Below are 13,431 nucleotides of genomic sequence, written 5' to 3' on the forward strand. Positions count from 1 at the left end.
ATTTAAGAGTCTAAGGTCACCCAGCTCAATGCTAAGCCTCCTGCCATTGGGTTGTTAAGCAGTGGAATGTCTTTCTCAAGAGTTATAGAGCTGTATCCAATACTTTTGGGATGACCTGAGATCCAGAAATATGTATCCAGAATCAGTACTTGACCTTACTACTGATTTTTTGGCTGTTATCAAATCCTCACACGAGAGTCCAAATATCTAAAGCGATCTAAAGCAGTAGAGTATTAGTAGAATACCTTTCTTTTCTAAACAATGTCAAAAGAGCAGCAAACCACAAGCTTTTGGCCACAGTGAACCTTCTAGAAAGAATCTACTACATTCAGTTTAACATCTGATTCGTTGCTTAACCATTCTTTTCAAGTCGCAAACCCTGAATTTCATGGGTCCCATGTGCACAGCAGCATGCCCCAGAAGTCTCTAGGGAGCAAATTATGACACTGTCTCTGTGTGTTGTCCTCTGGGCCTCATTAATTATGCATGCGGCTGCTTGTTTGAACGCCACGGCCACCCTTGTTTATGTAATGTCTCTCCATTGGGGCTCCTGCTGAAGGGGTGGAATAGCGCTGGGCATTAGCAGCCTGCAGCATCACATGAAAGTTTCATCAGCCTCCAGTCCCCCAGCCCTATAAATAACACACTCCTCACTCTTTAATGTGCGGAATCAGTGGGGAAGGTTGTTGAAGAGAATGCGATCCGCCTTCTTGGTGGAGTCAGTGGGAAAAGCAGCATTGAGCCTGGATGTTAAGAGGGGAATTACAGCAGGATGATTCAAAACATGGGATTCACCCAGAGGAGCCCTGGGCCCAATCACATGCTCCTACTTCTCCACACAAGAAAACACAATCCAGCAAAATTGAAAGCAAAATTAAGTTCTTGGTTAAAATACTTTTATAAATATAAATATATTTATAAATATAAATATTAAATTTATAAATAAATTTTAAAAAAGTTCTTTATTCAGCGCTGAAGTGACACTGACGTGGTGGTGGTGTGTTAGTGTGTGGTACGAGTGGATCAGACACAGCAGTGCTGCTGGAGTTTATAAAACCCCTCACTGGACTGAGAATAGTCCACCAACCACTACCAAGCATCCAGTGATCACTGAGGAGACGAACATAACTGTGCAGCAACAGAGCGAGTAGCAACTTGCGGCATTGTGTGAATTACAATGTTTAAAATAAATTCCACTGGAGTTTGGATATATTTCACTTTTTCCGATTTTTTTAATGTATTTTGCAATTATTACCCACTGCAACGGTATCAAAACTGTAATATATTTTTTGTGTTTGTGTGTGTAGAATTGGATTTGTTTTAAATAATTTGTAAAGGTGATTTTCTCTGTGACTTCAAATTTACTGATGTAATGCTTTGCTCAAATATTCCTCCTTATTTGGAACCACATTAAAGTACAATGTATACAAGCCTAAAGATGGACTAAGCTATCCTATATATATATATATATATATATATATATATATATATATATATATATATATATAGGATAGTAATAATAATAATATATCTTTAGGCTTGTATACATTGTTAGCCCACTTTCACCTTGTACTTAAATGTTAGTCTCCTCAGTGATGTCTAGACTCTGGAGTGGCCTATTCAGAATTCTGAGATCACTAGAATGGATAACCCTTCCACACTATCCCCCTCCCCTGTCATGTTTGCTTATTTTGAGACCCATTTTCTCTGTCTCTTTTTTTTTTTTTTTAAATTCCAACTTTGAAGTATTTTAACTTGAGTTTGGGAACTTCCTGTTTACACTTTTGTCTCTCCCCTACCTCCGTAGATAAAGTTCAATCTAGTTACATCAGAAATAACCTCCTAAAAAAGATTTAACTTGTATTTCATGATTAAATAATGAAGAGGGAGCGCTACATTTTGTATCATAGTGTAAATACATTGGTGTACATTATATAAATGTGTATTTAGCACTGAATGCATTTTAATGAATACATTTCTGCTTTTTTACATACACACTTGATTCAGATCAGTGGCAGGGTTATATGAAAGAACAGTTGAGTGGAGCATTTGTTGTCTGATGTGGTGATATAACCATAACAGGAGAGCAGCTGTTCACCTTGGATGGAACAGGATATGAGCACATTACGGGAGCCCAAATTATGACTCCAGCTGCCCTTGAAAGAGTAAAGTCGTGGCTTTTTTGAGGCCGCAATGATTCAGTAGATTCAGAGCAGCTGTAATTAACATACAACCACCTTAATGACTGCTTCAAATACTCTTGAATATCATTATGGCTAACCATCACTTTCCTGTGCCCCCAGGGACAAGGCTCATTGCCATCAAACAGCTGAGTCCAGTCTGCTTTATTCTACTTTCTGTTTAGACACCAGCACCACATCAATGAACCGAACAGGCAGCAAAATTCACGTTCTGTTCATTCAAGTTCTGTGTTCACTATTTCAAAGCAGATGGACTTGTTTGAGGTCAGTTCCTTGTGGATAATCATAATTTAGATGCAAAATGAAGATGGAGGGCATTCTGATATTCTGAAGTTTCTCTTTGTGATTGCAGCACTTTGATCCAATCATATTAACTATGGTTTAATCATATTTTTGGAAGCATTCGAGGACATGCGAGATATTGTCCAAAGAACATTACATAAGCCAGATTTACAAACGTTATAAATGACAGGTGAAAGAACTGTTATGCAGAAATTCAGATGTAAAAATAAACTTTCATGTAAGAACGGTGTCCTAAAAAAGGTGCCTGTAAGATTTAAAACCCACTCTGTGTTGCCTAAATGGGTTCATTCAGGGACTATGGATGATTTGTTAATGTAGCTGAATAAGATAATACAATCAAAATATAACACTAATAATCCTTTCCATGAAAATGGATTACTCCTATTGGTGGTAAAAATGACTTGTATATTGAGGACAAAAGTTACATGCACCCACATTATAATCTCAAATTGTCACAATTGAACTTTCAGCACCTTCAAAAGATTCTTTGTTGCTGTATTTTGTTTCATTGGAAATTTTGAACAATCATAAGGAGAAATTATTCTTGAACAGAGTAGATGCCCTAATTAACATTTCAAATTAACCAAAATGTGAAGTGAAAAAATGTGTGGAAAAAAAAATCATCCTAAGTGTATATTAATTTTTGACCTAAACACAAATTTGTTTAACTAGACGTAGTAGAAATGAAAGGGGCCAGGTTATAGCAATAGCCAGTAAATTCTGGTAGTTAAATGTGAATCAGTCTGTACAAGTACACCATGTTGCCAACTGGAATTGAAGAGAGGCCAAAGAGAGTGCAGGAGAGGCTTAGGACAGTGTTAGGATTCTAGGAACATATGGCTCTCGCAGCGGGACTGTGTCCCCAGCCTAACACAGCCCAAGAAGCACCTCACTACATTACCTGCCAAAATAAGAGAAAGTAGGTGGAATATGTTAGCAGTATCTAGTGCTAGTACACCACTGTTTTAAAGTAAAGGTAGAATAACATTAAGATCAGAAAGGAGTTAAGCTTCTCTAGTCCTTCATCAGTGGTCAAAGTGGCCACTGCTGGCTGGATACTTTTGGTTGGTTTACAATTTTCAGTCCAATGCCAGTGAGGTTTTTGAATACTCCAGCAGCACTGTTGTATCTGATCCACATACAGCCTACCAGCACAACACACACTAACACACCACCATCTAGTCAGTGTCACTGTAGTGCTGAGAGTGATCCACCACCCAAATCATACCTGATCTGTTAAGAGTCCTGATGGGGGCCAATTCATTCTATAAGAGAGTGATGGGGTCTAACAAAGTATGCAGAGTGACAGATTGAAAACTGTCTGTAATTGTCTATTACTATTACTATTACTATTGTCTATTACTATTACATGAAATGGGAGTAGATACAGTTGGTAAAATTAATTATATAAATTTAATAGATGCTTTTATTCAAACAATTTTACAGTATGAAGAATCGATACAGGTGGAAATTAACTAGTAGCAGTGGTAGCTATGGAATGGAATTAGCCTTCAAAATGCGCTATTTAGCTAATATATATATATATATATATATATATATATATATATATATATATATATGTATATATATATATATATATACAGTATCTATGTGAAGTATATTTCCTCATGCCAGATAAATGTACACTTTCTGTGAGAAAATAATTATAATAATAATAGTAATAATAAACTAATATAAAACTGATGATATGTGGTGCTTGAGTATCAAAGTGTTGAAATTGGTGTTGCTAACATAATATTAGCTGAGGTATAGGACGCACGTAGTCATGGGGAAAGTGTCAGTAATGCATATATTCAGTGGCAACATCAAGTGTAAGGTTACAGAAATGTTTTATATTAGCCAAGGTCACTCTCTGAGATATATTTTGATCAGACTAGTGGTTAGTGCTGAGAAATACGAGCCACTCTTCATGGATGATTTGCTATATTTACCCGAAGTACAGGATTGCTCAAGGTTAACCAGAATCAACAAAATATCTACTCTCAGAAGAGGTGTTTGTAAGTAGTTTGTGCTGATTTTTAATGTTGTTGCCCCATGGGAACAGCATTCAAGAAAGGAAGTGCAGTACGCAATGCATTTAATTTGAGAAGCTAAAACTATATGACAATTAGTTATATGTCAATTAGTATTTTTTTTTTTTTTATATATAAAACACCTAACCTCTGACCATATATATGAATATTAATATGAGGTCATGAAAGTCATTGTGGCAAATGACACCATGCAATAAAAGTGGAATTATAAATAATGTCGTTTAGCCAGTAATGCTAATATGTAAAAATGACTACATGTGATAAAGTTATGAAATATTTTCATTCCAATGTAGTATTAGCATGAATCATTTTCACATTCATTTTAATTTTATGGAAAATAAAAATGATCACTTTTCTTCAAATCTGTTTTGATCATTCATCTGTATACTATAAAAGGCTATAGTGTTAGCAGTAGAATGAATGAGGATACATAGTGAAGCATAAAATGATTTTTATTCTTACTGACTTTCTGGGTGATATTGTCCTTAGGCATGTGCTGCTCATCCATGATATTTACATTAAACTCTTTAAATCCCTGTGTGGAGTTTTAGGGGTTAAAGAGTGTCAAGTCACTAAGGACAATATGGCCACTATGATAATAGCAGTCTATTTCAGTTAAAGCAGTAGCATATTGTATTAAAACTTATCATTTTGCTTAGAATTGTAAAATTGTCTTGACGTAACTTGACCTGACTTTCCACTGCAGGGCCAAATGATTTTTAAAGCCAATTCCTTAACGTTCCATTGCTGACCTACTAGCACAGTTATGATTTTAAATTTCCATTGCTAAATCAGGAGCAGGAAGTGCACCACATCTCTTATATTTATGTGATGGTTAACATGGTAAATAAATGGAGAAATATGAGGTTTTTTTTTTTTTGTACTTTCATTTTCCTGTGCAAAACAGCACAGACTATACTCCAAAAATTCTGAATGAAGGCATCAAAAGGAAGGGTTTTGCAGGATATGTGTCCAGCCGAAGCATTTGTGTGGTACGTTATAGCTAATAGCACTGGAGATTGTACCGTTTATTCAACTGTAAAAAAAGTTGTGTTGCAGAATATCTTTTTAAGGTTTGAGCAGCAAAATTCTAAACGAGCCAATCAGCTGATACCTATTTCATTTAATCCCTCCCACTGAATGGTTCTGTGGGCTAGTATGGCTAGTACTAAATAAGTCATTGTAAACTGCAATCAGCTGACTATAAGAATCATCAAATATAAGGTGCTATTTTAAGGAGGAAACCCATGCAGACACGGGGAGAACACATCAAACTCCTCACAGACAGTCCCAGAGCGGGAATTGAACCCACAACCTCCAGGTCCCTGGAGCTGTGTGACTGCGACACTACCTGTTGCACCACCATGCCACCTGATAACATACACATAATTATTTTATAGAAATCCTTAGAAGACATGGGAAGAGTGTTTCCCACAGATATAAATTTACATATTACTATTAAATATATTATTTGAATCTTATGCTGACCTCTTCTTCTGGCAAAGACTGTAGTTATTGAAGTTGGAAGGCAGCCTACTGCATATATTTAAGTTAAATATATGCTAGACACCTCATAACAGAGCAGCAATGTGAGATGTAACTGTGCAGCACTCTGCATTTCAGCCAGGCACCCGTGTGAAAACCTCATACTGTGTGTGAAATGGAGCTTTCAGTGATAACTCTTCACTTGCGATGCATTTCAAGAGGAGAGAAGTCTCATACGGATGTTAGAAATGGGAACAGATTTGATTTGATTGTGCCTAGCACTACAGAGCATATGCAGCAAATCAGCAGTTCAGTGTACACCTACAGTGCTCAGTAAAATCAAAACAGACACTAATGAATACTATAACTGTTAATCCAGTTCTGCTGTGTGGCAACTTTGCGAAAGGTAAAGCAACAACAGTTCAACATCGTTGAAGTTCAAAGCAGCTCCATCACAAAACTTCGGGACCCTCGTTTGTTGATATGAATACCAAATCAATAAAAAGTAAGTACATGTCAGGGAATACAGTACTACACATTTTTGTTTATTGGTGAAAGTGTAGATCCTGGAATAAAGCATAAAAATGGCAGGTCCATAATTTATGTTACAGAAATTTAGCTTAAAATAAAGTGACTCCTCACAGACAGTCACCCAGAGGAAACCCACGCAGACACAGGGAGAACACACCAACTCCTCACAGAGAGTCACCCGGAGGAAACCCACGCAGACACAGGGAGAACACACCACACTCCTCACAGACAGTCACCTGGAGGAAACCCACGCAGACACAGGGAGAAAACACCACACTCCTCACAGACAGTCACCCGGAGTTTAGTGTGTTCTCTCTGTGTCTGCATGGGTTTCCTCCGGGTGACTGTCTGTGAGGAGTGTGGTGTGTTCTCCCTGTGTCTGCGTGGGTTTCTTCCGGGTCCTCTGGTTTCCTCCCACAGTCCAAAAACATATGTTGGTAGGTGAATTGGCGACTCAAAAGTGTCTGTAGGTGTGTGTGAATGTGTGAGTGTTTGTGTTGCCCTGTGAAGGACTGACGCCCCCTCCAGGGTGTGTTGCCGCCTTGCACCCAATGATTCCAGGTAGGCTCTGGACCCACTGCGACCTTGTACTGGATAAGCGGTTACAGATAATGAATGAATAATTAGTCACTAGGCTCTGAATTATGGGAAGATGTTGTAGGTAAAATGATTAATTATAATTAAAAATAAAATAATTAAACTCCCGAGTGTGTTAACACATTAATTTTTATGCAAATATCCAATCACCAAACATGCCAGCAATAGCAACAAAGCATATCATTTGGCCAATGTGCCCAAACTTTTGCCCATGACTTTTTCAGTTTACAAAGACCATTAGGCTCTCTGCTTTACAAATGCTTCAAATCAACGTCCAAACCACAACACAGCCAGGTCCGAATTCCACCAGCCAAATAGTTCCAATCCTATTTCTTAGACTTAATTAGATTCTGCCCCCATCCAAATACAACAGTTCCGTTAGCCTGGAGTCATCCAAGCCGTTATCTTCCTCCCACATGGAGTGTGAATGGGCTAATAATGATGAATCAACTGTCTTCTTTCTGCCCGATCCGTACACAGTTTGCCATGTTTGTCTTTTCTTGAAGCTGCAAGCTGGGTGGACACAATTAGTAAATTGATGGCCTGTGCTAAACTGCCCCATTCATTTGGCAGCGAAGCAGGCGAGTGGGCGGGTTTGGCAGATGGTAGCCCCCTGTCCTCATCCACACAGCTGGGGCCAGCAGCCTAGAACCTGCACTGTCAGCCTTCTACCCACCCATGCACAAAGTACTGCCACAGTTCTTAGGGCTTCTCCCAAAGGAGGGATGAACCCGGAACCCATGTTGTCTGCATATTTTGAATCCATAGCTCTGCAAAAAAATCGTCTTTGTACCCCAGATGCTTATTATCTAGGATTTGTTTCATATTGGTTTTGTGCTACAAGCTATCATGTACTTGCCTTAAAACATGTAAGGTTGCTAAGCCATCTCAAACAAACTTGTTTATGCCCACAAGTGAAGCCAACATCTCAGCCTAGAAATCACAAGTTTGGTCACCCACAATGCCACAGCCAGCTGGGATGTGTAGGCTGGCCCTCCCTCACCCAATCACTCAGCACAAATGCTGGCCAATTTGGATAATCTGTGTACTAATGTAACAGAATTCACTCATTGGAAGTGTGTTGAGGAGTCCTGTTTTGTTGCAATACCAGTTGTTTGAAAAGAGCTGGTAACATCATGATAGATGCAAACAGCTTGTAGGTAGAACTGACTGCATCTAAATTGTGAGATTTAGACTTACAAAATTGAACATTCATAACATAAATGAACATTTTCTGAAAAAATAGGACATACTTTTACCTAAAAATTGGACATGTTGAATTTATTTTTTGATTTTAACATTTTTCTACATAACATTGTGTCATTACCAGGCTGGTATCGGTGTGAATTAATAAATATTTTACTAAAAAAACATTCCCAGGATACAATGTATATATACAAATATATAAATATAATTGACAAACCTTAAAAATATACTAAAGATACAGAATTTGTGGATGTTCACATAAATGGCTGGCAACCTAGCAGGACAAATTATCCTTAAAATGTCCAATTAATCAAATTCTAACCCCAATCCTCATCCTTACTCCTAATTTTAACCATAAATCTAATTCTAAACTATGAAAATTATAAACAACAGTGTTTCATGCTTGAGTAAATTCACTCTCAAAGTCACACTAAAGCACTGTTGCTATAGCACTTCTTCAGGTACATAACAGAGAGTCTCCGTGGATTTAGTGAAACAGCGCCACCAGTGGACATGAGCTCACTTTAATCAGAATTTACAAATATAACTAATATCTGGAGTGCTCATTTTTAGTAGTTGTAAAATATATTGCTAAAAGGGTTCACTCACACATTCAAATAATTAAATTCAGTAAATTCCAGTGTGGCACCTTGATAGGATGCCACCCGTGTAAAAAGTCCAGTCGTGAAATTTCCATGCTACTTAATATTCCGCAATCAACTGTCATTGGTATTAAAACAAATTGGAATGATTGGGAACCACAGCAAATCAGCCACGAAGGGGTAGGTCTTGTAAAATGACAAAGCGGGGTCAGCAGATGCTGAGGCACATAGTGCGCAGAGGTCGGTAACTTTCAGCAAAGTCAATCACTACAGGCCCCCAAATCTCACGTGGCCTTCAGAGAGAGCTTCATGGAATGGGCTTCCATGATCGAGCAGCTGAATCCAAGCCTTATATAACTTGCATCTAATGTAAAGCGTTTGATGCAGGTGTGTAAACCACATTGACACTGGACTCTAGAGCAGTGGAAACATGTTCTCTGGAGTGATAAATCATGCTATTTGACAATCCTGGATAATTCCAGGAACACTTAATGCTTCAGCATACCTAGAGATTTTGGGCAATTTCATGCTCCCAACTTTGCGAGAACAGTTTAGGGATGGCCAATCCTTTTTCCAACATGACTGTGCACCAGTGCACAAAGCAAGGTCCATAAAGACACGGATGAGCGAGTTTGGTGTAGAACTTGAATGTTCTGAGAGAAATGAGTCATGTAAGATATTTTTCATCAGTGATCAACAACACAACACGGCTCCCACAGTGCTTATTTATGGGTTATATACGTCTACTGTTTTTTAGCAACATTAGTCTCAAAGCAGACGAATCCTCTGACACCAAACACATCTCAGCTGGTCATTTATTAGTCAATAAATTCGATTTTTCAATAAACGGTTATTTAATGGCCTCCATGGTCACTAACAGAGTCACTAAAAGAAAACAGTTTGTACAGGACGGTTAATGCCACTCACAGGGAGATGAAATAAAAGACCAGAGAACAGTTGGGAAAGGACAGAATGTTCCAGCATGACTAAGGCGTGTTGATCATATCTGCATCATGCTCCCTGCCTGCCATGTGAAAATGAGAAATTAGGAGCCATTAGAATAATCTATGAGCTTTTGTATTAAAATACGTCAAAGTCAGATGGCGGGACTGAGTAAACATTTTTAAAACTTCATAGTAAATACATTATTAATATGTGTGTTTAAGTAACAATGAAATACATTGAATTGATGTATTTAAAATTCTATTTCAAACTTAAGTAATTTCATTCAACACTGAATTAAATAATTACAATGTTTTAATGTTTATTTATATGTCACAAGTATTTCTTCATGCCAAAAGGTTTCTTGAACAAAGGCAGGTTTTAGGTTCCTTTAAGGACATAATTATTTGATTGTTCTTAAAAAATTCATTGTCAAAAAAATCATTCATTGTCAGTAGCCACCTCAGGTGTGTCCGGAGCCTATCTGGAATCATTGGGATCGTGGCAGCAACACACACTGGACAGGACGTCAGTCCATCACAGGACTTTACACACTCACACATTCAATTAAAACCTCTGAATTGAAAAGTTCTTCATGAGAACAAAAGCCATTATCTCATGGCACCATTATAACATCTTTAACATTAATAACATCTATAATATTAATATTAAATGTGCACTGACTGTATGCACATATCTAATATCTAGTCATAACAAGCCAAAATAAAATCCATCAAACATTAAATCTAACTGAATAGCTAGATATTTCAAATAAAATGACGGAAGGCCACTCATCACCATGGGTCTGAAAATGTGAGGCGTTGTCAAGAGTAGGGCAGCTACTGAGAAAGGAAATAGACAAAAAAGAACATTTGCAAATCAAACAAGCAGCTGCTGATGTTCTGCGAGCAATACTCCCCCATACTGCTAACCCCCAAACCCCAAACAAAACAAAAACAAAAAATAAAATGTCAAAAATGAGTTCAGACTGAAATAAGAGACGAAGGGTGGTCTCTGACTTTTGTATGTTGTATGAAGAGAAGGAACAAAGCGTTCTTTATTAAGGCAAATGCAAATTATATAGAAGACCACTACCACCACCACCACCACCATATAGCATAAATACAGACACACTCTGCTTTTGTTTTTCTGTAAAGCTGTGTCAGTAAGAACACACACTCCTTGTCTTCTCCCTCCCTCTCAGCAAAGCTGAAGGGACTCCAGGTTTCCACTAACACGGAGCTGGTGATGGTGCGGAATATAAAGTAGGCGTCTTAAGAAATGCACTTCAGCATACACACTCTAGCCCTGCCTCTCTTCACAACTCAATAAGATTACAGCCATCAGCCACAAAGGCAAAGTACCGGAACTCATTCCAAATATCCTATATATCCATATATACTATATGTCCTACATCATGCAAATAAACGTACTTAATCATGCACACTATTTTTGCAACCCTCTTAGTGACTCTCTTTTGGACCCTCTTAATGACAATGAGGCATTGCAATCAATTTAAATATTAAAATATTATTTTTTGTTTATATCTTTATTTAAGTTTATTTAATATGTTGATTTTTTACTTTTACCTTTATATATATATATATATTAACACTCATACACTCAAAATATGAGTGTTCAGTTGCAACATGAGTGGACTGTATTTCTTAATTCCAGTAGATTGCCATTAAACTTTTTAAAGGGATTAGGTCAGATTTCTTTCTATTAAAAATAAATGATTAAAAAAAATAAAATCGGGTTTTACCCAAACTGTTTGTTATTTTCCAAGAAAGTGAGAGATAGCTTAAGCTGTCTGTCTCTTAGGGGCTTCCCACCCTTCTTCTGATTGGAATATTCTATACAGAAATTTTAATTTCAAAATAGTTTTATATATATATATATATATATATATAGTGCATTTAATACATGTGGGGCATGTGCCTCTAAATGTAATCAAATCCTTATTGCTAGGGAAAGTATAGCCCAGTTAGAAGTACACATCTAACACCCCACAGTCTCCAAAGTGCCAACACTGCAATAGATGACAAAGGATTTTTTCCTTGCCTAAGGCAGAAGAGTGTAAGAGAATACCAACTGAGATTTTAAAGTCTGAACTGGGAAACTACAGCTCTGAGTGACCTTGATTCAACCAGCGACTGCACTGTGAATGGCACACACTAGGCACACAAGGCTACTTTGGAGGAGATGAATCAGCACAACGTGCCTTCAAAGTGGCGTGGGGATTGGTGGACTGCTTTTCTGCTTGGCTAAGAACAAACAGAAACATGTGTGGTGCACGTTAGTACTTAGATTTGAAGTATAACCTAGGCGTTTGAATGGATTTGTCCCAAAGGAATTCCATTGGACTCAGTAAGGTTGGTGTCCATGGTGCTGAAGCGCCAATGAATCCGCCACGTGTGTTATTTTGTGGTTAAATGGAGGCAAACTATAACGATTACATTCATTCAGAACCGTGGGATCTTCAGCGTGTCCAAATGACCCGCTGGAAAGCCCCCCTAAGTACGCAAAAAATAAATAAATAAATAAGCAGCTTTGGGCTATGATGACGACCCCCAACTCTTCCACTCAGGCTGCACGAGACGTAGTAACCTGACACAACAGAACTGAATGAAGCTGGACAGGTCCAAACACAAACCTCCTTTATCCACAATTCAAAAACCACCCCCACCGCCCCCCCCCCCCCCCCCTTCCCTCCTTTACCTTCTCGATCACAAAGCTGGATCGCGTCCAGGCTCAGGTTCTTCATCATGACCTCGCAGGGGCTGGTGGGGCTGCTCACGCTGTGTCCCACTCGCGGAACCTCCATCCTCGTGCCCTGTCTCGCGCTAAATGCGCCCTCCCCAGAAACGGATACGTGGACCAGAGCTGCCCGTGCCGCAGGACGGCTCTCGTGGTGGGAGGGAGGGTGGCTGGATGTGCCCTCTCTCTCTCTCTCTTTCTCTCTATACCTCTCTTTCGCCCCCCCCTCCTCCTCACATTGGTGGGGTGTGGCGTCAGCAAATCGTCACTCCCGTCGAGGCTCTCGGAGGTGAGGGATGACCACTGGTCTCAGAAGCCCCTTCATTAGAGTGGGTGCGTACAAAGTAGCCTCTCCAACACGCAGCCACAAGTGTCCGTTCCGTGGACAAGTGGAACACGCGCTGGCGGATTAGCCACGAGCTGAAAGTGAATTGAATTGCTCCTTATGTAAGGGGATTAGCCGCCCAGCTGGCAAGTTTCTCCTGTAACACTGGCACGGTTAGTAAACTTGTTTTTTTGTTATAAAGGGGACCATATCCTAGCTTCTCAATTAATTAAAGAAACACTAAGTAATAATTTCACTTTAAAATCACAGCTTCAAAATCATAATGAAGTTTCAGTGACCTGTAATAGGGAGGACAGAGCCTCTGTTGTTGCCATTCCGGGCTCAGCATGGTAGAAACCGCACTATGTAACATTTGGAGGAGGGATATGAAACTACCCTCTTCCTTTGCCCTTGATTTCAGGCTA

At 38.8% G+C, this 13,431-nt stretch overlaps 1 protein-coding gene across 1 annotated transcript in view; it reads right to left on the reverse strand.

Moving 5' to 3' along the window:
* Window positions 1-12,832, reverse strand: part of phyhiplb (phytanoyl-CoA 2-hydroxylase interacting protein-like b) — a 34,299-nt gene extending 21,467 nt beyond the window's left edge. The window contains exon 1 of the mRNA XM_066665556.1: window positions 12,643-12,832. Within this exon, the coding sequence (XP_066521653.1) occupies window positions 12,643-12,748 (106 nt within the window). The 5' untranslated portion in view covers window positions 12,749-12,832. The remainder of the gene's footprint in view (window positions 1-12,642) is intronic.
* Window positions 12,833-13,431: the final 599 nt, after the last annotated feature.

This window comes from Hoplias malabaricus, chromosome 3, assembly GCF_029633855.1.
Source record: "Hoplias malabaricus isolate fHopMal1 chromosome 3, fHopMal1.hap1, whole genome shotgun sequence".
Taxonomy (NCBI): domain Eukaryota; kingdom Metazoa; phylum Chordata; class Actinopteri; order Characiformes; family Erythrinidae; genus Hoplias; species Hoplias malabaricus.